Genomic DNA, 21,171 nt, shown 5'->3' on the forward strand with positions numbered 1-21,171 from the left:
ACATTTTGTTAAGGATTTTTGCTTCTGTGTTCATCAGTGATATTACCTGTGATTTTTATATCTTTTTCTGGTTTTGGTATCAGGGCTATGCTGACCTCATAGAATGAGTTCAAAATGAAAGTAGTGTGAGAAAGATGGTGTTAACTCTTCTCTGAATGTTGAATTCATCTGTGAAGCTGTCTGGTCCTAGACTTCTTTGTTGTTGGTAGTTTTTTGATTACCAATTCAATATTGTTACTACTAATTAGTCTGTTCAAATTTTCTGTTTGTTCATGGTTCAGTCTTGAGATTCATTTCTACTAATTTGTTTATTTATTAGTTATTCACTTTATTGGTGTATAATTGTGAGTAATCTTTTATGATCCTTTGTATTTCTGTGATGTCAGTTGTGACTTCTCCATTTTCATTTCTGATTTTATTGATTTTAGTTTTCTCTCTTTTTTTCCTTGAAGAATCTGGCTAAATCAATTCATGTTACCTTTTGAAGAACCAGCTCCTAGTTTCATTGATCTGTTCAAATTTTTTAGTCTCTGTGTCATTTATTTCTGCTCTGATGTTCATTTCTTTCCTTCACTAACTTTCAGTTTTGTTCTTTCTCTAGTTCCTTGAGGTGTAAGTTAAGTTTAGTTTGTTCATTTGGGTTTTTTCCTTGTTTCCCTTGTTTCTTGAGGGAGGCTTGTAATGGTATAAGCCATGAAACTGCTCTTACTGAGTCCCATACATTTTGGATCATTGTGTTTCCATTTTCATTTGTCTGCAGGTATATTTTTATTTGTTCATTGATTTCTTCAGTGATTCATTGCTTTTTAATAATGTATTGTTTAAACTCACATATTTGTGTTTTTGCAGATTTGTTTTTAACTGGTTGATTTCTCGTCTCTATAGTTATGGTCAGAAAAAGATGCTTGATATGATTCCCATCTTAAATTTACTAAATTTACTTGTTTTGTTGCCTAACATATGGTCTGTCCTGGACAGTGTTCCATGCGAACTTGAAGAAAAGGTCATTCTTCTGCTTCTGGATGAAATATTTTATCTTTATCTATTTAGTCCATCTGGTATAACATATTAAGACCAGTGTTTCCTAATTCATTTTCTCTCGGGATGTTCACTAACCCCAGGAATGTCAGTGGGGTGTTAAGTTTCCTACTATTAATGGTGTTACTATCCGTCTCTCCTTTTCTGTCTTAATATTTGCTTTATATATGTAGGTGCTCCTTTGCCAGATGAATATGTATTTACAGTTGTTATACATCCTTCTTGAATTGATCCCTTGATCACTATGTAATGTCTTTGTCACTTCTGCAATCTTTGTTTTAAAGTCTATTTTTTCTGGTGTGTGTTGCTACCCCAGTTTTCTTTTCCTTTGCATTTGGGAGGAATATCTTTTCCCATCTCCTCAGTTTCAGTCTGTGTGTCTATAACTCAAGAGTGAGCCTCTTGTCGGTAGCATATAGATGGCTCTTGTTTTTGTATCTGTTCAGCCACTCTGTGTCTTTTGATTGCAGCATTTAGTCCATGTACTTTTAATGTAGTTACTGATAGATATGTTCTCCTTTACATTTTCTTGTTTTGTGGTTGTTTCTGTAGTTCTTTTTTATTCCTTTCTTCTTTTGTTATCTTCTTTGTGATTTGATAGGTATATTTTGTGTTATGTTGGTATTCCTTTCTCTTTTTTCCATATGTTTAGATTTTTGGTTTGTGGCTACTATAAGATTTAATATAGCACCCTATTTACGGGGCTTCCCTGATGGCTCAGTGGTAAAGAATTCGCCTGCCAAGGCAGGAGACATGGGTTTGATCCCTGGGTCAAGAAGATTCCTTGGAAGAGGAAATGGCAACCCGCTGCAGTATTCTTGCCTGGGAAATCCCATGGAGAGAGGGGAGCCGGGTAGGCTACAGTCAAAGTCAGACATGACTTAGCGACTAAACAACAACTGTCTTTGTACATGATTATTTTAAGTTGCTGATCTTTTAAGTTCACACACACTTAACAACCCTAAATTTTTACTCTTCCCCCCCCAGAATGTTTATTATTTTTTACATCCTATTTTATATCTTTTTGTTTTGTGTATCCCTTAACTACTTTTATGGATATACATAATTTTACTACTTTTGTCTTTTAACCTTCCTACTAGCTTTATACATGGTTGATTTACTGCCTTTACTATATATTTGCCTTTACCAGTGAGATTTTTTCCTTCCATAATTTTCATGGATCTAGTTGTGGCCTTTTCTTTTTCACAGAGAAAAGTCTCTGTAACATTTCTTATAATTAGGTTTGGTGGCACAGAACTCTTGGCTTCTACTTACCTGTGAAACTTTTGATCTCTCCAGATCTATGTGAAACTTTGCTGATTAGAATATTCTTGTTTGTAGGCTTTTCCCTTCCGTCACTTTAGGTATGTTGTGTCACTCCCTTCTGGCCTGCAGTTTCTCCACATAGCTCATAGAGTTATGGATTTGTCTTTGTATATAACTTGTTGCTTTTCCTTTTTCTCTTTCTCTTTAATTTTTGACATTGTAATTACAACGTTTCTTGGTGTGCTCCTGTTTGGGTTGGTCCTGTTTGAACTTTTTGTACTTTCTGGACCTGAATATCTTTCCTTTTCCAAGTTAGGGAAGTTTTCAGCTATTACATCTTCAAATATGGCCTCTGCCCCTTTGTCTGGGACCCCTATAATGTGAATGTTAGTATGTTTCATGTAGTTTAAGAGGTCTCAAACTGTCCTTCTTTTCTTTTTCTTTTTTCTGTTCAGCTACAGTGATTTCCACAGCTGTGTCTGCCAGCTCATTGATCCATTCTTCTGTATCATATGATCAACTGTTAATTCATTTTAGTGTATTTTAAAGTTGTATTTTTTATTTTTATTATTGCAGTGTAACTGACATATAACTTTATAGTGTTTTATAAACAAAGTATTGTTGATTTACAGTATTATATTAGTTTTGGATATACAGATAGTGATTCAATATTTTTACAGATTATACTTCATTGAAAGTTATTACCAGATAATGGCTATAATTCCCTGCACTATGCAGTATCTTCTTGTTGCTAATCTATTTCATATACAGTAGTTTGTATTTCTTAATCCCATTACCCTGTCTTGTCCCTATCCCCTTCCCTGACCCCACTGGTAAGCACTTGTTTGTTTTCTATTTCTGTAATTGTGTTTCTGTTTTCCTATATATGTATTCATTTGTTTTATTTCTTAGGTTCCACATCTAAGTGATATCATATAGTATTTATCTTTCTCTGATTTAATTCACTAAGCATAATGTTCTCTAGGTTCATCCATGATGCTGTAATTGGCAGAATTTCATTCTTTTTTATGGCTGAGAAATAATCCATAGGAAAGCTACGACAGACCTAGACAGTGTGTTGGAAAGCAGAGACATTACTCTGCCTGCTCTGTATAGTCAGGGCTGTGGTCTTCCCAGTGGTCGTGTACGGTTGTGAGAGCTGGACCATAAAGAAGGCAGAGCACCAAAGAATTGATGCCTTCAAACTATGGTGGAGAAGACTCCTGAAAGTCCCTTGGACAGCAGGGAGATCAAACCAGTCAATCGTAAGGGAAATCAACCTTGAATATTCGTTGGAAGGACTGATACTGAAGCTGAAGCTCCAGTATTTTGGTCATCTAATGCGAACAGTCAAGTCATTCGAAAGGTCCCTGGTGCTGGGAAAGATTGAGGGCAGAAGAAGAAGAGGGCATCAGAGGATGAGATGGCTGGATGGCATCACTGATGCAATGGACATGAACTTGGCAAACTTCAGGAGATACTGAGGGACAGGGAGGCCTGGTGTGCTACAGTCCATGGGGTCACAAAGAGTCGGATATGACTGGGTGTCTGAACAACAACGATAATCTATTCTTATACTAGATCTTTATCCGTTTGTATGTTGATGGACACTGGATTGCTTCCATATCTTGTCTATTGTAGTTAATACTAATATGGACATTGGAGTGCGTGAATCTATTCAAATTAGTGTTTTCATATTTTTAGATATATACACAAAAGTGGGATTGCTGGATCATATCATAGTTCTATTTTTAGTTTTTGGAGGACTCTCCATACTGTTTGCTATAGTGGCTGTACCGATTTACATTCCTGCCAGTAGTGTACAAGGATTCCTTTTTTACTCCATTCTTGCCAACAGTTGTTTGTGGTCTTGTGATGACAGCTATTCTAAGAGGTGATAGCTGATAGCTCATTGTGGCTTTGATTTGCATTTCTTTAATAATTAGTGACATTGACCATCTTTTCAATCTTAGGAAGATTTCTCTTCAGGTTGTCTGCCCCATTTTTGATTGGGTTGTTTGGTTTTTTTGACATTGTTTTCTTGATACTGAGTTGTATGAGCTATTTATATTTTTTGGATAATAACCCCATGTTGGTCATTATCATTTGCAAATATTTTCTCCCATTCCTTAGGTCATTGTCTCATTTTGTCAATGGTTTCCTTTGCTGTGCAAAACCTTGTAAGTTTAATTAAGTTTCATTTGTTTATATTTGCTGTTATTTCTCTTACCTTAGGAATATGATCTAAAAACAATTGATACAATTTATGTCATAGATTGTTCTCTGTTCTCTTCTAGGAGTTTTATGTTTTCAGTACTTAGATTTAGGTCTTTAATCCATTTTGATTATTTTTGTTGGTGGTGAGGAAATGTTCTGTTCTCATTGTTTTACATGTGGCTGTCCAGTTTTCCAAGAACCACTTGTTGAAGAGACTGTTTTGTCCATTATATACTCTTGCCATCTTTGTCATAGATTAATTGTCTACAGGTGCATGAGTTTATTTCTGGGCTCTTTATTCTGTTCGATTGATATGTGAAGTGTTTGGGAGAGAGTTTCAATTTCAGATGAAGGGACTCTGGTAACTCAAAGTCATATTGTTGTTCAGTCCTTCAGTCCTGTCCGGCTCTTTGCAACCTCATGGACTGCAGCACGCCAGGCTTCCCTATCTTTCACTATATCCCAGAGTTTGCTCAAACTCGTGTCCACTGAGTTGATGATGCCATTCAACCATCTTATCCTCTGTCGCTCCCTTTTCCTATTGCCCTCAATCTTTCCCAGCATCAGGGTCTTTTCCAGTGAGTCAGCTCTTCACATCAGGTGACCAGTGTATTGGAGCTTCAGCCTCAGCATCAGTCCTTCCAATGAATATTCAGGGTTGATTTCCTTCAGGATTGACTAGTTTGATCTCCTTGCAAGAGTCTTCTCCAGTACCGCAGTTCAAAAGCATCAATTCTTTGGTGTTCAGCCATCTTTATGGTCCAACTCTCACATCAGTACATAACTACTGGAAAAACTATAGCTTTGACCATATGGATTTTGTTGGCAAAGTGATGTCTCTGCTTTTTAATATGCTGTCTAGGTTTGTCATAGCTTTCTTCCAAGAAGCAAGCATCTTTTAATTTTTATGGCTGCAGTCACTGTCTACGTGATTTTGGAGCCCAAGAAAATAAAGTCTGTTATTGTTTCTATTTTTTCCACATCTGTTTGTCATGAAGTGATGGGACTGGATGCCATGGTCTTAGTTTTTTAATGTTGAGTTTTAAGCCAGCTTTTCCCCTTTCCTCTTTCACTTTCATCAAGAGGTTCTTTAGTTCCTCTTCACTTTCTGCCATTAGGGTGGTATCATCTGCATATCTGAGATCATTGCTATTTCCCACATTAATCTTGATTCCAGCTTGAGCTTCCTCCAGCCCAGCATTTCACGTGATGTACTCTACATAGACATCAAATAAGCAAGGTGACAATATACAACCTTGACATACTCCTTTCCCAATTTTGAACCAGTTCATTGTTCCATGTCCGGTTTTAATTGTTGCTTCTTGACCTGTATACAGGTTTTTCTGGAGGCAGGAAAGGTGGTCTAGTATTCCCGTCTCTTGAAGAATTTTCCATAGCTTGTTTTGATCCACACAGTCAAAACCTTTAATGTAGTCAATGAAGCAGAAGTAGATTTTTTTTGGAATTCCCTTGCTTTTTCTGTGATCTTACAGATGTTGGCAATTTGATCTCTGGTTCTTCTGCCTTTTGTAAATTTAACTTGTACATCTGAAAGTTCTCGGTTCATGTACTGTTAAAGCCTAGACTGAAGGATTTTAAGCATTCCCTTACTAGCATGGTGGGCTTCCCTTGTGGCTCAGCTGGTAAAGAATCCACTTGCAATGTGGGAGACCTGGGTTCGATCCCTAGGTTGGGAAGATCCCCTGGAGAAGGGAAAGCCTACCCACTCCAGTATTCTGGCCTAGAGATTTCCAGGGACTGTATAGTCCGTGGGGTTGCAAAGAGTCAGACACAACTAAGTGACTGTCACTTTACTAGCATTGTAGATGAGTGCGATTGTGCAGTAGTTTGAACATTCTTTGGCATTACCCTTCTTTGAGATTGGAATGAAACCTGACCTTTTCCAGTCCTGTGGCCACTGCTGAGTTTTCTAAATTTGCTGGCATATTGAGTGTAGCACTTTCACAGCATCATCTTTTAGGATCTGAAATAGCTCAGCTGGAATTCATCACCCTCACTAGCTTTGTTTGTAGGAATGCTTCCTAAGGTCCACTTGATTTCACACTCCTGGATGTCTGCCTCTAGGTAAGTGATCACACTGTCATGGTTATCTGGATCATTATAACCTTTTTTGTATGATTCATCTGTGTATTCCTGCCTCCTCTTCTTAATGTCTTCTGCTTCTGTTGGGTCCCTTCCGTTTCTGTCCTTTATTATACCCGTCTTTGCATGAGATGTTCCCTTGATATCTCTAATTTTCTTGAAGAGATCTCTAGTCTTCCCCATTCTGTTGTTTGCCTCTGTTTCTTTCCATTGTTCACTTAAGATGGCTCTCTCGTCTCTCCTTGCTCTTCTTTGGAACTCTGCCTTCAGACGGGTATATCTATCCTTTTATCCTTTGTGTTTCACTTCGCTTCTTTTCTTAGCTGTTTGTAAGCCCTCCTCAGACAACCATTTTGCCTTTTTGCATTTCTTTTTCTTGGGGATGGTTTTGATTACTGCCTCCTGTACAGTATTAGGAATCTCCATCCATAGTTCTTCATACTTTCTTTCTATCAGATCTAATCCTTTGAATCTATTTGTCACTTCCAGTGTATAATCATAGGATTTGGTTTAGGTCCTACCTAAATGGCCTCGTGGTTTTCACTACTTTCTTCAATTTAAGTCTGAATTTGGCAAGAAGGAGTTTATGATCTAACCCACAGTCAACTCCCAGTCTTGTTTTTCTGACTGTATAGAGCTTCTCCATCTTCGACTGCAAAGAATATAGTCAGTCTGATTTCAGTATTGAGCATCTGATGATGGGCAGAGTCTTCTCTTGTGTTGTTGAAAGAGAGTGTTTGGTATGGCCAGTAGGTTCTCTTGGCAAAACTGTATTAGCCTTTGCCCTGCTTCATTCTGTACTCCAAGGCCAAACTTGCCTGTTACTCCAGATACCTCTTCACTCCCTATTTTTGCATTCCAGTCCGCAATGATGAAAAGGACATCTTTTTTTGGTGATAGTTTTAGAAGGTCTTATAGATCTTAGTAGAGCCATTCAACTTCAGCTTCTTCAGCACTGGTGGTTGGTGCATAGACTTGGATTACTGTGATATTGAATGATTTGCCTTGGGAACAAACTGAGATCATTCTGTTGTTTTTGAGACTGTACCCAAGTACTGCGTTTCAGACTCTTGTGTACTGCATTTTGGACTCTTGTGTAATGCAAGGGCTACTCCATTTCTGATAAGGGATTCTTGCCCACAGTAGAGATTTAATAGTCATCTGAATTAAATTCACCCATTCCCATTGATACATAGACAAATATCAAAATCAGTATTGTTTTAACTTTGAGTTATAATTCGTCTTGTTTTCTATAGAATTTTAAAAGACAAGTGCATAAAAATAATTATAACTGCTCTGCTAATGAATACATGGCATATAAAGATATAATTTGTAACATCAGTAAAATAAAGGGTGATAGCAGAGCTGTAAAGGTGGTTTAATGCAATTGAAATTAAGTTGGTTTCAGCTTAAGATAGGATAAATTTGAACCCATGCAGTCTGACTTGCAGAGCCTAGACTTTCAACAAGCCTCTTCCCAGTGACAGCTGCTCAGGAAAGTGGTCAAATGAAAACCACAGAAAAATTTCCATTTCCTTTTGACTTAACAACACGTGTTGTAATTTTGTTCTTTTTCATCTAGGCCATCAGGACCTATCTTATTTATCCCAGTGGTCCCTCAAAATACAGTTCACTCTGCTTTGGCATTCAGTGAAAGTTAGTTGATGATAAAACTAAATGAATGGGATTCTTCTCCCTCTCCTTCTGTTTACTCTGACTGGAGGAAACAAGAAAAGTGAAGATACTGACCTCCACACTGTATAACAGTTTCTTGACACTCATCTTTATGTGATTAAAGACCTTTTACATATTTGTACTGTATAGACTTTGAAACTGATGATGCATGGGTCCAGTATAACATGTTACAAGGTTTTGTCTGTAAAGATTAAAGAGTAAATGTTCTAACACAGTCTGTCACTCAGCAAACAGTTGACTTACACCAAAGGACATTTCCTTAGATCCATTTGTATTTATCCTTAGACCCAAATGCCTTGGGGGAGAGAAAGGGATTATGGGCCCCTCTCTATCCAGGCTGCAGGATGCAAGTGACAATGCAGTAACTTATCCCTGGCTTTGCTGTGTCACAAGAGTACTCATTCTTTTCTGGGAATGCAAGACTTTCAGTACCCCAATATGTCCTCTAGTAAAAGCCCTTCTCTGGGAGGAGGAATGGGCAAAGGAGGCAGAGGAAGCACCAAATACAACAACACAGTGTGACTTTATAAGGTCAAAATTAAATTTACCCCAATGTATAACATTTTCAAGCATGAGGCAGTATGGCCTTGCCCATGATCCCGCATGACTGTAACAGGTATTTAGAAGCAGGTGATCTCATTCAGAACATCCAATAAAATCTCCACCTGGGAGAAGCTACAGGGATTGTACCTATAGTTAACCAGTGTGGTGAGTCAGGTTAGAGTTTTAATTAGCACTGCAGTCCATATCAAAACACCTGGGGTACTAACCAACTGAGTGATCCAGTCAGACAGACTGTGTGGAAATCTCAGTAGATGAAGGGTATAAATCTGCATTTCTGTAGGCTTGCCAGTTGATTAACTGCTTTCCTTCAGGGTTGTTGTTTTTTTTTTTTAACAGTTTATTGAAGTATAATTAACATACAATAAACTGCACATATTTCAAGTATACAGTTGATAAGTCTTGATATAAGAATATAGCATGAACCCATAAGCACAATCAGAATAGCAAACATATCCATCACCCTTCAAATTTTCTTTGTGCCACTTTGTAATCCATCCCTCTTTCCTCTCCTGAGGCCCCTATGCCCAAGCAACCACTGATCTGCTTACTGTCACTATGGATTAGTTTGCGTTTTTGAGAGGTTTTATATAAATGGAGCCCTTCATAAGCTTAAGACTACCATAAAAGAAAAATCTGAATTTAGGAAAAGTTTGGCACAGTAGAAAGTAATGTTTAAAACAGAAATTAAGTTGATATATATATGTTTTCTACTCCTTTTTATATGAATTTCTGTTTTTACATTATTATTAAATAATACAGCCTATCTAAACATGGACAGAGGAGCCTGGCAGGCTACAGTTCATGGGATTGCAAAGAGTCGGACGCTATTGAGCAACTGAGCACAAAGCATAGCACATACCTAAACATAAGATTTTTTTTCAATTAAAATTTTAGTAATGTTTCATGTTTATATCCATAAAGCTGCCTCCTAACTTGAAGTTGTTTCACTTGATCTTGGTTGCCTTTTGTTTTTAATTTTCTGCAGAGCATATAGGATCGGGCAGTGCAGAGATGTCAAAGTGCTTAGGCTGATATCCTTGGGAACCGTGGAGGAGATCATGTATTTACGACAAGTATACAAGCAGGTGAATGTATTTCCCTTTTTCTATTTAAAAGTTAATATTTGTCAGTTTTAAGAAATTAATAATAAATTTGTATACAAATATATTTCTATTTCATTCTAGCTATAATAATGAATTTAATAAGATGATGAAATATACTCTAGAATACACTTCTATAAAACTAATTCTTAGGTTCATTGAATTTTAGAGCTGAAGTTTTCTTACAGCAATACTTTACTGTACACACAAAATCATCTTGGGATCTTTAAAATACTGATTCTCATTTAGTAGTACTGGGTAGAGCCCAAGATTCTGCATTTTAAACAAGCTCCCGGAAGTGCTAGCACTGCTAGTCTACAGACCACAGTTTGAGGAGCAAGGTCACAGCTAAGTGTATGCCACAGATGTGGTATCAGTGTACCCAGACAGCCTGCGCTCTCTGGACAGCAAGATTACCTAAGCCAGGTTCCATCCTTGAGTAGCCTCTTCTCAGAGTAGACATTCACATGTTACCATTTTCTGTATGTGCCATACATGAAGAAGACTAGAGAGGAATACCATAGAGATATCTAATACAAACGTTTCAGGTTTTATATAATGAAACCAGGGCCCAGGATGCCCCAATATATGGAATCATAGGAATAGACCTCAAGTGCAGTCAACTACTGTGCTGGTGTTTTTAATATTCATCTAAAATTGCATTAACTCTGTGCTATCCTTAGGGTATCAATTACTGCTCCATTTATGCCTCTAAACAAAGTTTATTTAGTCTATAACTGCCCACTTGAGAAGATCTGGAATGAGGTTCAAGTTTAATTATAAATGTTAAATTTGAATTACTCCCTATATATTTAGTTGGAATCTGTTTAAGAGCAAACATCTGCTACATGTGGTGGTAGTTAACCTAAGAATGATCCAACCTTAAATTTATGCTATTTTCTTAATTCTAAAAGTAGAATTGTACACAGAAATTTTTATTTTTCTTAAAGCATTTAGCTTTGTAAGAAACTTTTAATCTTTTTGTTCTTTGGTATAGCACAGTGCCTGAAAATTATCTTTTCAGACATATTTAAGTAATCTTGGGAAAAAGTAGAATATTATTTTTTTGCATCTTTGGAGCAGCTCTTTAAAATACTATCTTTGACTTGTCACAAGTAAGGCTCTTTTCTCAGTCCCATTATTTCCTTTTGTCTGTTTGGCCTGTTACATAATAATATGTAATAAAAAGTCTTCAGAACATGAAAGTAATTAAAGTTGTTAGAAGTTTGTATGATCTAATTGCTTATTAAAATAAACCTTAGGGAACATTCAGCCATACAACTTGGTAGGCACAAATAAAGATAAGATGGCCATCATGTGAGAAATGGCGTAAATGTGACTTAAAAGATTGATTGGATTTTGAACCAAGGGTGCAAATGACAAACACACTCTAGCCTCACAAGTGTTCTCAGATCTCTTGGAGCGGGGGCGGGGAATCTAAAATGATGTTTAAAAAAAAACCTGTAAAAATATTGGAAAGCAAAAGAGTTCTCTCTGCGGGCTAGAAATGATAAGGAACCCTGAAAGACAAAGGGCAGCTGAGATCAGATTGAAGGAAGAAATCAGTCATGAGAAGATTACTGGAAAAGGTAGGTGCAACTTACGAATATTCCAAGCTTAGAGTCATAGATACTAAAAAAAGAAAGGAGACTTGGGTTAAGTATAATGCCCCCTCTTTGGGGTATTATTAATAATCTAACATGATCTTTCCCCCATTGTACCAAACTACAGCCAATGGAAATGTTTGCTCTCTAACTAGGAACAAAACATAGAAATACTGGAAGGAAAGAAGCAAAGCTCCAAATTTTTGCTGAAATAGAGAAGAAAGTCCAAAATAATAAATGCCTGGAAACCCTTCCACCTGCTCCCTGCTTTAAATAATTATTGCAGTTGGCCTAGATGAGCATGTAAGACGTTTGAAGTCAGATGAAACACGCCCCCCCCCCCAAATAGTTACTATGGAACAGTTTTGGAAAATAAACACTATGAAAGTGTCCCTCAGAGATACCAGGTCCTAATCTCTGGAACCTGTAAATGTTACTTTATATGGAAAAAAGGATCTTTGCACATGTGATTAAGAATTTTTTGAGATGGGGAGATTAGCCTTGATTGTTCAGGTGGGCCCTAAGTCGTGATTTATAAATAAGAAGCAAAGGGAAATCTGACACAGACAGAAGAGAAGGCAGTGCCACAGGGCAGAGATTAGAGCTAGGTAGTCACAAACCAAAGAATGCTGACAGCCACCAGAAGTGAGAAGAGGCAAGGAATGGATCCTACCCTAGAGCTTGTGAAGAGAACATGGCTCTGCAAAACTTGATTTTATTCCATTGATACTGATATCAGACTTATAGCCTCCTGTAAGAGAATAAATTTCTATTGTTCTAAGCCATCAAGTTTATGATAATTTGTTACAAGAGATATAGGAACTAACATGTGCGTGTGTGCTCAGTTGTGTTTGACTCTCTTCAACCCCATGAATTGTAGCCTGCCAGACTCCTCTCTCCATGGAATTTTTCAGGCAAGCATTCTGGAGTGGACTGTCATTTCTTCTTCCAGTGGATCTTCCCGACCCAGAGACTAAACCCATGTCTCTGATATCTCCTGCATTGGCAGGCAGATTCTTTATCACTGTTCTATCTGGGAATCCTCTAGGAACTATTATAGGCATTGAAAAAATAACATCAGAGAAAACAAAAGTAATAGAAAAGAGTAGAAGATTTTTAAAAAACTATAAATATTCAAAAGGTAAGTGAGGTTGTAGGATCCTGGAAATAAGAAAAGACTACTGGAAAAATATCCATTAGAGATCCAGAAATGAAAAACTCCAGCAATAGGCTGAATATCAAAGAGCAAAGTTTCATCTAAAAGAACGAGCCACACAGTTCTTCTAGATTACAGAGCAAAAAAACAGAGACAGAGTACATGTAAGAACAGTTAGGAGGAATGAAGGTTAGATCTAGGACTTCCAGTGTCAGTCTTATAGTTGAAGAAGTTAACAGAAGGAAGAAGCCCCAAATAAAGGATGAAACTTTTAAGTAGTAGAAAATAAGAGTCCACAGATTATTATATGAGCCTACTGAGTGCTAAATAGGATAAATGAGAATAGATCCACACTTAGATTGACTTTTTATAGTTGTAAAATACCAAGGATAAAAAGATAAATCCTTAAAATTCCCAGAGATAAACTTTATGGAGAGGAAAAAAAAATTATAAAAGTACTAGAATTAGGTAGATATCTAATTGTTATTAGCAATATTGGCTATCTAGGAGCAGTAACTTAAAATGAGGGGAAATTATAGCTCTGTATTATCAGAGAAAGTGAATGAATTTTTAATTCAAAAGTTTTCTGCAGTGGTGGAAACTTTTCCTTCAGTGGTGAATTATACCAAACATTTAATATTCCTCTTGAGAACAGAGAAGGGAACAATTCCAGCCTACTTTAGAAAGATAGAAGAATACTGAAACCAAAATTGGCAAAGAAAATTATAGACAAATATGTCTCATGAACATAAACATAAAAATCTTTAACAAAGCCTCTGTTAGAAGTTGAATTGTGCCCCCCCTCCCCCACCACAAAAAAGTGAAATAAAAAACATGGCGAAGTCCATAACCTCTGGTAGCTGTGAATGGGATCTTACTTGGAAGTAAGATCTTTGCTAATGTAATCAAGTTAAATGATGTTATACTCTATTAGCTGCTGCTGCTAAGTCGCCTCAGTCGTGTCCGACTGTGCAGCCCCATAGACAGCAGCCCACCAGGCTCCCCCATCCCTGGGATTCTCCGGGCAAGGACACTGGAGTGGGTTGTCATTTCCTTCTCCAATATACTCTATTAGGGTGGGCCCTAATTCTGGTATGACTGATATTCATACAAAAGGGAAATCTGGATGCAGACAAACACAGAAGGAGGATGCCATGTGATGATAGAGGCAAAGACTGGCGTGATGAAGCTGTGAACCAAGGAATGCGTAGGATTGCCAGCAACTACCAGAAACTAGGAAAAAGAAAGGAAGGATTTTCCTTCCCTTAGAACTTTCAGAGAGAGTATGGCCCTGCCAATATCTTGATTTTAGACTTAGCCTCCAGAACTGAGAGCGAATAAATTTCTATTGTTTTATACCACGTGGTTTATGGTACTTTGTTACAGCAGCCTTAGGAAACTGATGCAGCCTCTAAGGCAAATGTTGTAAATTTGACTGCATTTTTATATGAAACTTCTGTATGACAAAGGAAGTACAAGCCAAATTAAAGGACAGACAGGAGGAAATATTTGCCATAAATATAATAAAGGAGTAGCATCTATAATATATAAAGAACTCCTACAAATCAATAAAAAGACTATGATTAGACATTTTAGTGAAGAAAAAATACTAATGTACACATAATGCATATGAAAAGATGCTTAACCACATTTATAATTGAGAAATACAAAATAAAATAAGATTGCGTTCTACATGTTCTACAAAATACTTTTTGTTCCGTGGGGTATTTTTTAGGGAGCTGGGGAGATTAATGTTGCTTATTATTGGTGGAGATACTTTTAAAGAGATACTCATTTAGTGTTTTTGGAATACAGCGAGCACTTATTTTAGAAGTTAATTTAACAGCATTTTTTTTTTTTTAATTTTTTATTCCTTTATTTCTCATGTGTTCCCCATCCTGAACCCTCCTCCCTCCTCCCTCCCCATACCATCCCTCTGGGTCGTCCCAGTGCACCAGCCCCAAGCATCCAGCATCGTGCATTGAACCTGGACTGGCATCTCGTTTCATACATGACATTTCACATGTTTCAATGCCATTCTCCCAAATCTTCCCACCCTCTCCCTCTCCCACAGAGTCCATAAGCCTATTCTATACATCAGTGTCTCTTTTGCTGTCTCGTATACAGGGTTATCGTTACCATCTTTCTAAATTCCATATATATGCGTTAGTATACTGTATTGGTGTTTTTCCTTCTGGCTTACTTCACTCTGTATAATAGGCTCCAGTTTCATCCACCTCATTAGAACTGATTCAAATGTATTCTTTTTAATGGCTGAGTAATACTCCATTGTGTATATGTACCACAGCTTTCTTATCCATTCATCTGCTGATGGACATCTAGGTTGCTTCCATGTCCTGGCTATTATAAACAGTGCTGCGATGAACATTGGGGTACACGTGTCTCTTTCCCTTCTGGTTTCCTCAGTGTGTATGCCCAGCAGTGGAATTGCTGGATCATAAGGCAGTTCTATTTCCAGTTTTTTAAGGAATCTCCACACTGTTCTCCATAGTGCCTGTACTAGTTTGCATTCCCACCAACAGTGTAAGAGGGTTCCCTTTTCTCCACACCGTCTCCAGCAGTCAGAATGGCTGCGATCCAAAAGTCTACAAATAACAGCATTTTTAAATGCATTTTCTCCCTATTTACCTTGTAGAAATATTCTCACATATGCACAGTGAAGAATGACAAGGATTTCTGTTCAGAATTGTTAGTATTTGTTTGAAAAATGGAAAAAAAGAATAGCCTAAATGTCCAACAGTAACAGAATAACATAAATTCTGATATACCACATTATGGAATACCTTGCAACAGCAAAAAATTTTTTTAAAGATTATAGAGCAAATGTACCTATGTGACACAATCTTTAAGACATTTTAAGTGGGGCAAAAAAAGTAACTTGCAGAACATGTATACCAATTGTGTTCGTTTATAAAACTATGTATATTTATGTATATAAAATTTACATAAATATACATAAAAATTTATGTATCTAAAAATAGCTCTAACTGCATTGAAAAATCTCTATGAAGGATAAACCTAAATATTACAGTATTGGTTAGATTGATAAGGGATAATCTGTATCATTCAGGGAGACTTGCCCTTTGATGTTTTTGTTTACATTTGTTTATGATAAAAGTCTTCAGGTATTTTATACTTAAAAACACTTATACAATGATACAGTGACTGTGCTCCTTCTGGTTTGGAGCACTGCATATAATCTAGTTTGACATTCAGAAATTCATCTTTCACGTATATATAATTTATTTAGCAGTAAATATGTATTTACAAGTTGCAAGAACAGCACAGAGAACTCCCGATTAACTTCACCTAACTTCTCCAGTTGTTAACATTTTACCACATGTGCTTTTTCCTTCTCTCACTCAGCCATGATCTTTATTCTTTTTCTGAACTATTTGAAAGTTGTAAACTTATCACCTCTACATTCTCTGTATTTCTGTTTAAATGTACATATAAAAATAGCTTTATGCATTATAAACACTCAGTTTTACATATTTTTCTGCAGCTTGCTTCTCCTTCATCCCCTACTCTCTTCTCAAAAATGTAGGTATCCAAATCAAGAAACTAACACTTACAGCATTACCTTATAATTCATAGAACCCATGCAGATTTCATCAGCTTCCCTGGCAACGTCTCCTTTCTCCTTCTGGCTCAAATTCCAATCCAGGATCATAATTACATTTCTTTTTGTGTCTCCTAAGTTTTCTTCAGCCTTAAGTTGTGCAGGCTTTCCTGGTCTTTCATGACCTTGACAGTTTTAAAAAGTAAAGCCTTTCCTTGTGTATACTTTCTCTCGGCATGTCCATTTGATGTTTCCTCATGTCCTAACTCAAGCAGCTTTCACAAGAATGGCACAGAAAGAATGCTGTGCTCTTCTGATCGCATTGTCAGAAGGCGCCTAGTGCCTAGAGGACCTGACCCGCCAGTGATATTAATCTTGATCACCTGTCAAGTTTGTGTCTACCAGCTTTCTCCACTGCAGAGTTACCACTTTTTTCATTTGTAAGTTGATATATGTATATTATGAGAAGATCATCGGAGACCATGCCAATACAGTCAGCCCTCTGTTTCCATGGTTCTTCTTTCACAGATTCAAACAACTGTGGATTAAAGTGACACTTGAATTTTCTCTGTGCTAGCTATTTGTATACCATTTATGTTCAGTTCAGTTTAGTCACTCAGTTGTGTCTGACTCTTTGCGACCCCATGGACTGCACCAAGCTTCCCTGTCCATTGTATTTACATGTATTTATACAGAGTTTGGGCTTCCCTAGTAGCTCAGCTGGTAAAGAATCTGCCTGCAATGTAGCAGACCCCGGTTTGATTCCTGGATCAGGAAAATCCCCTGGAGAACGGATGGGCTACCCACTCCAGTATTCTTGGGCTTCCCTGGTGGCTCAGATGGTAAAGAAACCACCTGCAGTGTGGGAGACCTGAGTTCGATCCCTGGGTTGGGAAGATCGCAGAAGGAGGGCATGGCAACCCACTCCAGTATTCTTGCCTGGAGAATCCCCATGGACAGAGGAGCCTGGCAGGCTACAGTCCATGGGATTGCAAAGAATCAGACACCACTGAGCGACTCGGCACAGCACAGCACACAGAGTTTACATTGTATTAGGTGTTATAAGTAATCTAGAGATGATTTAAAGCATATAGGAAGGTAATGCTTAGCTTATATGCAGATACTATGCCATTTCATAAAAGCAGCTTGAGCATGCATGGTTTCTGATATACATGGGGGTCCTGGAACCATACCAAGGGATGAGGGACAACTGTACCCTGTTCCTCATCAGCTTTAGTGTTCATTGATGATTCCTACCTGAATCAGCTACCACTGTGATGGTTTGTCAGATGGTGATTTTTCTGTTTCCATTATTACTTCTTTTATATTTGTTGGCATTTTACCAAAAAGAGAGCTTTCCTTTCTCTTCCATTGATTTAATCTGTGTGGACTCATGGGCTAGTATTTTAGTAACAAATTTTAGGAACACACTGAATATCATGAATTGTTTTTAATGTTCAAACTCATTTTTTGACCAGTGAGAACCCCTTCAAGGGGCCTTCTGTCTCATTTTGGCAAGCTCTCATGATGCTTATTGCACCTCCTTACTGTGGTGGGCTGAGTAATCAGATCAGATCAGATCAGTCGGTCAGTAGTGTCCGACTCTTTGCGACCCCATGAATCGCAGCACACCAGGCCTCCCTGTCCATCACCAGCTCCCGGAGTTCACTCAGACTCACGTCCATCGAGTCAGTGATGCCATCCAGCCATCTCATCCTCTGTTGTCCCCTTCTCCTCTTGCCCCCAATCCCTCCCAGCATCAGAGACTTTTCCAATGAGTCAACTCTTTGCATGAGGTGGCCAAAGGACTAGAGTTTCAGCTTTAGCACCATTCCTTCCAAAGAAATCCCAGGGCTGATCTCCTTCAGAATGGACTGGTTGGATCTCTTGCAGTCCAAGGGATTCTCAAGAGTCTTCTCCAACACTACAGTTCAAAAGCATCAATTCTTCGGCGCTCAGCCTTCTTCACAGTCCAACTCTCACATCCATACATGACCACAGGAAAAACCATATAGTCCTCCACATATACCTGTATCCTAATTCCCTGAACACACCTGGATTATGTGGGTGAGCCCAGTGTAATCACAAGGGTCCTTGTAAAGGGAGGGGGTAGCAGTAGGGTCAGAAAAAGGAAAGAAGAAGGCAATATAACCACAGAAGCAGAGAGTTAGAGAGAATGATGTGAAGATGCCTCATTACTGGCCTTGAAGATGGAGGATGGGGTCATGTACTCTTAACACGGTGACTATTCCTTTTTTACTTCTTGCATATCTTGTATATTGTGAGGAAATCTAAGCATTTCGTAGCCTTGCATGGGTTTTTTCTTAAGCTAGAAACTACATTTTCCAAATACTGATATCTTCCCCCTTAGCCTCTTGATTTGTAACAATGGTTTTGTTATAGTTACCCTAGAGATGGATGCATCTGGCCTTCAGTTTTACTTGGGCCACTTTGGAAAACTTAAATTTTAAGTACAAAATAATGTGTCTTTTTTGTGATGAAGCTTTGGTAGGAGACAAAGATTCAGATGAATGCTTACAAATTACTTTGGTGATTATATTTAGTACAACAGTCTGACAATATAGACTTTAAGGAAGTGTTTAAGGAATACCATGTTTAAGGAAGTGTCAGTAGCAAGCGTAAAATCATCAGTAACTGGGCCGTCAAGTAAATCAGTTGCTGTTGTGATTATGTATTTCCAGGACTATAACCTGTATTTTGGGGACACATATAAAACTAATCAAATCAGTGTATTGATCCATAACTTATTCAAATTTAGGTCCCAAGGGTCTTGTTTTAAGAGGGACATCTGGCGATGAGAAATTGATACAAGTATAAATTTTGTGTTCAGCCAAACTCAGGAATAAATTCTACAAATGATGCTTCCTAGGGGGCAGCTGTGAGAAAGACACTTAATTTCTCTAAATTTAAGTTCTTTTATTTCTAGAAGGGAGAAGATAATATAGGATTGTAGGAATTAAATGAGAATATAAACATGCTACACATATATCCAATAAATAGAAGCTGTTGTTAGTAAGAATAATTTTAGTCACCTAAAGCAATTTTTCCTGTTCTCGTTCAGTCTCTGACTCTTTTACGACCCACTGGGCTCTAGCCCACCGGGCTCTTCTGTGCACGGGATTTCTCAGGCAAGAGTACTGGTTGTTGTTGTTCAGTTGCTAAGTTATGTCCAACTCTTTGTGACTCCATAAACTGTAGCTGGCCAGGCTCCTCTGTCCATGGAATTCTCCAGGCAAGAGTACTGAAGTCAGTTGCCATTTCCTCCTCCAGGGGATCTTCCCAACCCAGGGATCAAAACCTGAGTCTCCTGCATTTCCTGCATTGGCAGGTGAATTCTTTACCACTCAGCCACTGGGGAAGCTCCAAGGATGCTGGAATGGGTAGTTATTCCCTTCTCCAGGGGATCTTCCCAACCCAAGGATCAAACCCAGGTCTCTTACATTGCAGGCAGATTCTTTACTGTCTGAGCCACCAGGGAATACCAAGAATACTGGAGTTGGGTTGCTATTTCCATCTCCAGGGGAACTTTCTAATTCAGGGATCAAACCCGCATTTCCTGCCTTGGCAGGTGAATTCTTCACCCTGAGTCACCAAGGAAGCCCCTATAACAATGAATTATAGTGCCTGGTATGCTGCGGTTCATGGGGTCACAAAGAGTTGGACACGACTGAGCGACTGAACTGAACTGAACTGATAGTACAAATCAGCCTGGTGAAAATCACAAAGTATCACTTCTTACTAATCCTTCCATCAGCAATAGATTGAGGTTATTTTTCACTCTTTGTTTAAGAAATGTTAGAGTGTACATGGGATTAATCAAAGTGTATTTAGTTAATATACAGTAAAATATCTAATCAGGAGACACATTAAGTTGATACTAAAGTGGTATATGTCCTTAAGGGTTCCATGTCAGTGTTCTTGCTGAATTCACAATTGTTTCAGGGATGCAATGTGTCTAAACAGTGGTTGGATTTTTGCTATTAGTTGACAGTGTAACCATGGCCACAATTAGTTTGATACCAATGTGGTTATTGTATAACTACTTTAGATTATAATTTAACTTTGGTGATGTAAGGACTATTTCTTCCAGTTTTAGTACTTTCCATTGAACTAAGAGTCTAGAAAGGAGAAAAGTGTTTTCAAATGTGTGCCTTTTACATTTTACATCAGGTGGCTAGGCCATAGAGAGATATGATCTTGAGTCAGTTGTTAGAAAACAGATAAAATAGGAAATGTAAGATTTTGTTCTTTAATAAGACTGGACAGATTATTTCACCATAATGGCAACATCTGCCAGGGAAATTAAAATAAAATTTCCTCCCTACGGAGATTCTGCCTGCTCGAGCTAAAGCTGTGTATATACAGGGAATGCCAGGAAATTCTGACATATTGTTGGAGCAAACACTTCAAAAATATCTTGTGTTTTTTCTGTTATAGCAACTTCACTGTGTGGTGGTTGGAAGTGAAAATGCCAAGCGATATTTTGAAGCAGTTCAAGGATCAAAAGAGCATCAAGGAGAACTTTTTGGAGTCTATAATCTCTTCAAACTGAGATCCCAAGGGTCTTGTCTTACAAGGGACATCCTGGAGGTGTGAAATTTTTCTTTGATCTTTTCAGTATTTTCAGTATGGTTTTCTACCTCAAGAAAATTGCTGGTACCTTTTCAGAGAAATTTTTGGTTTTCTTCATAAATAAGTCCTATATTTAGAATTTCTACTTTTAGAGAAATTTGAAATGAATTATTATACCTCTAATCTAAGATTTTCCCCATAGTTAAATTCAGATACATATACAAGATAGTATGACCTTCCAAGGCCATTTTC

The 21,171-nt window shown here is 37.8% G+C and overlaps 1 protein-coding gene across 1 annotated transcript in view; it reads left to right on the forward strand.

Moving 5' to 3' along the window:
- ERCC6L2 (ERCC excision repair 6 like 2) overlaps positions 1-21,171 on the forward strand; it is a 156,028-nt gene that overhangs the window by 83,480 nt on the left and 51,377 nt on the right. The window contains exons 13-14 of the mRNA XM_061426138.1: positions 9,869-9,968; positions 20,785-20,937. Of these exons, the coding sequence (XP_061282122.1) occupies positions 9,869-9,968; positions 20,785-20,937 (253 nt within the window). The remainder of the gene's footprint in view (positions 1-9,868; positions 9,969-20,784; positions 20,938-21,171) is intronic.

The sequence above is a fragment of the Bos javanicus genome, chromosome 8 (genome assembly GCF_032452875.1).
Source record: "Bos javanicus breed banteng chromosome 8, ARS-OSU_banteng_1.0, whole genome shotgun sequence".
Lineage (NCBI taxonomy): Eukaryota > Metazoa > Chordata > Mammalia > Artiodactyla > Bovidae > Bos > Bos javanicus.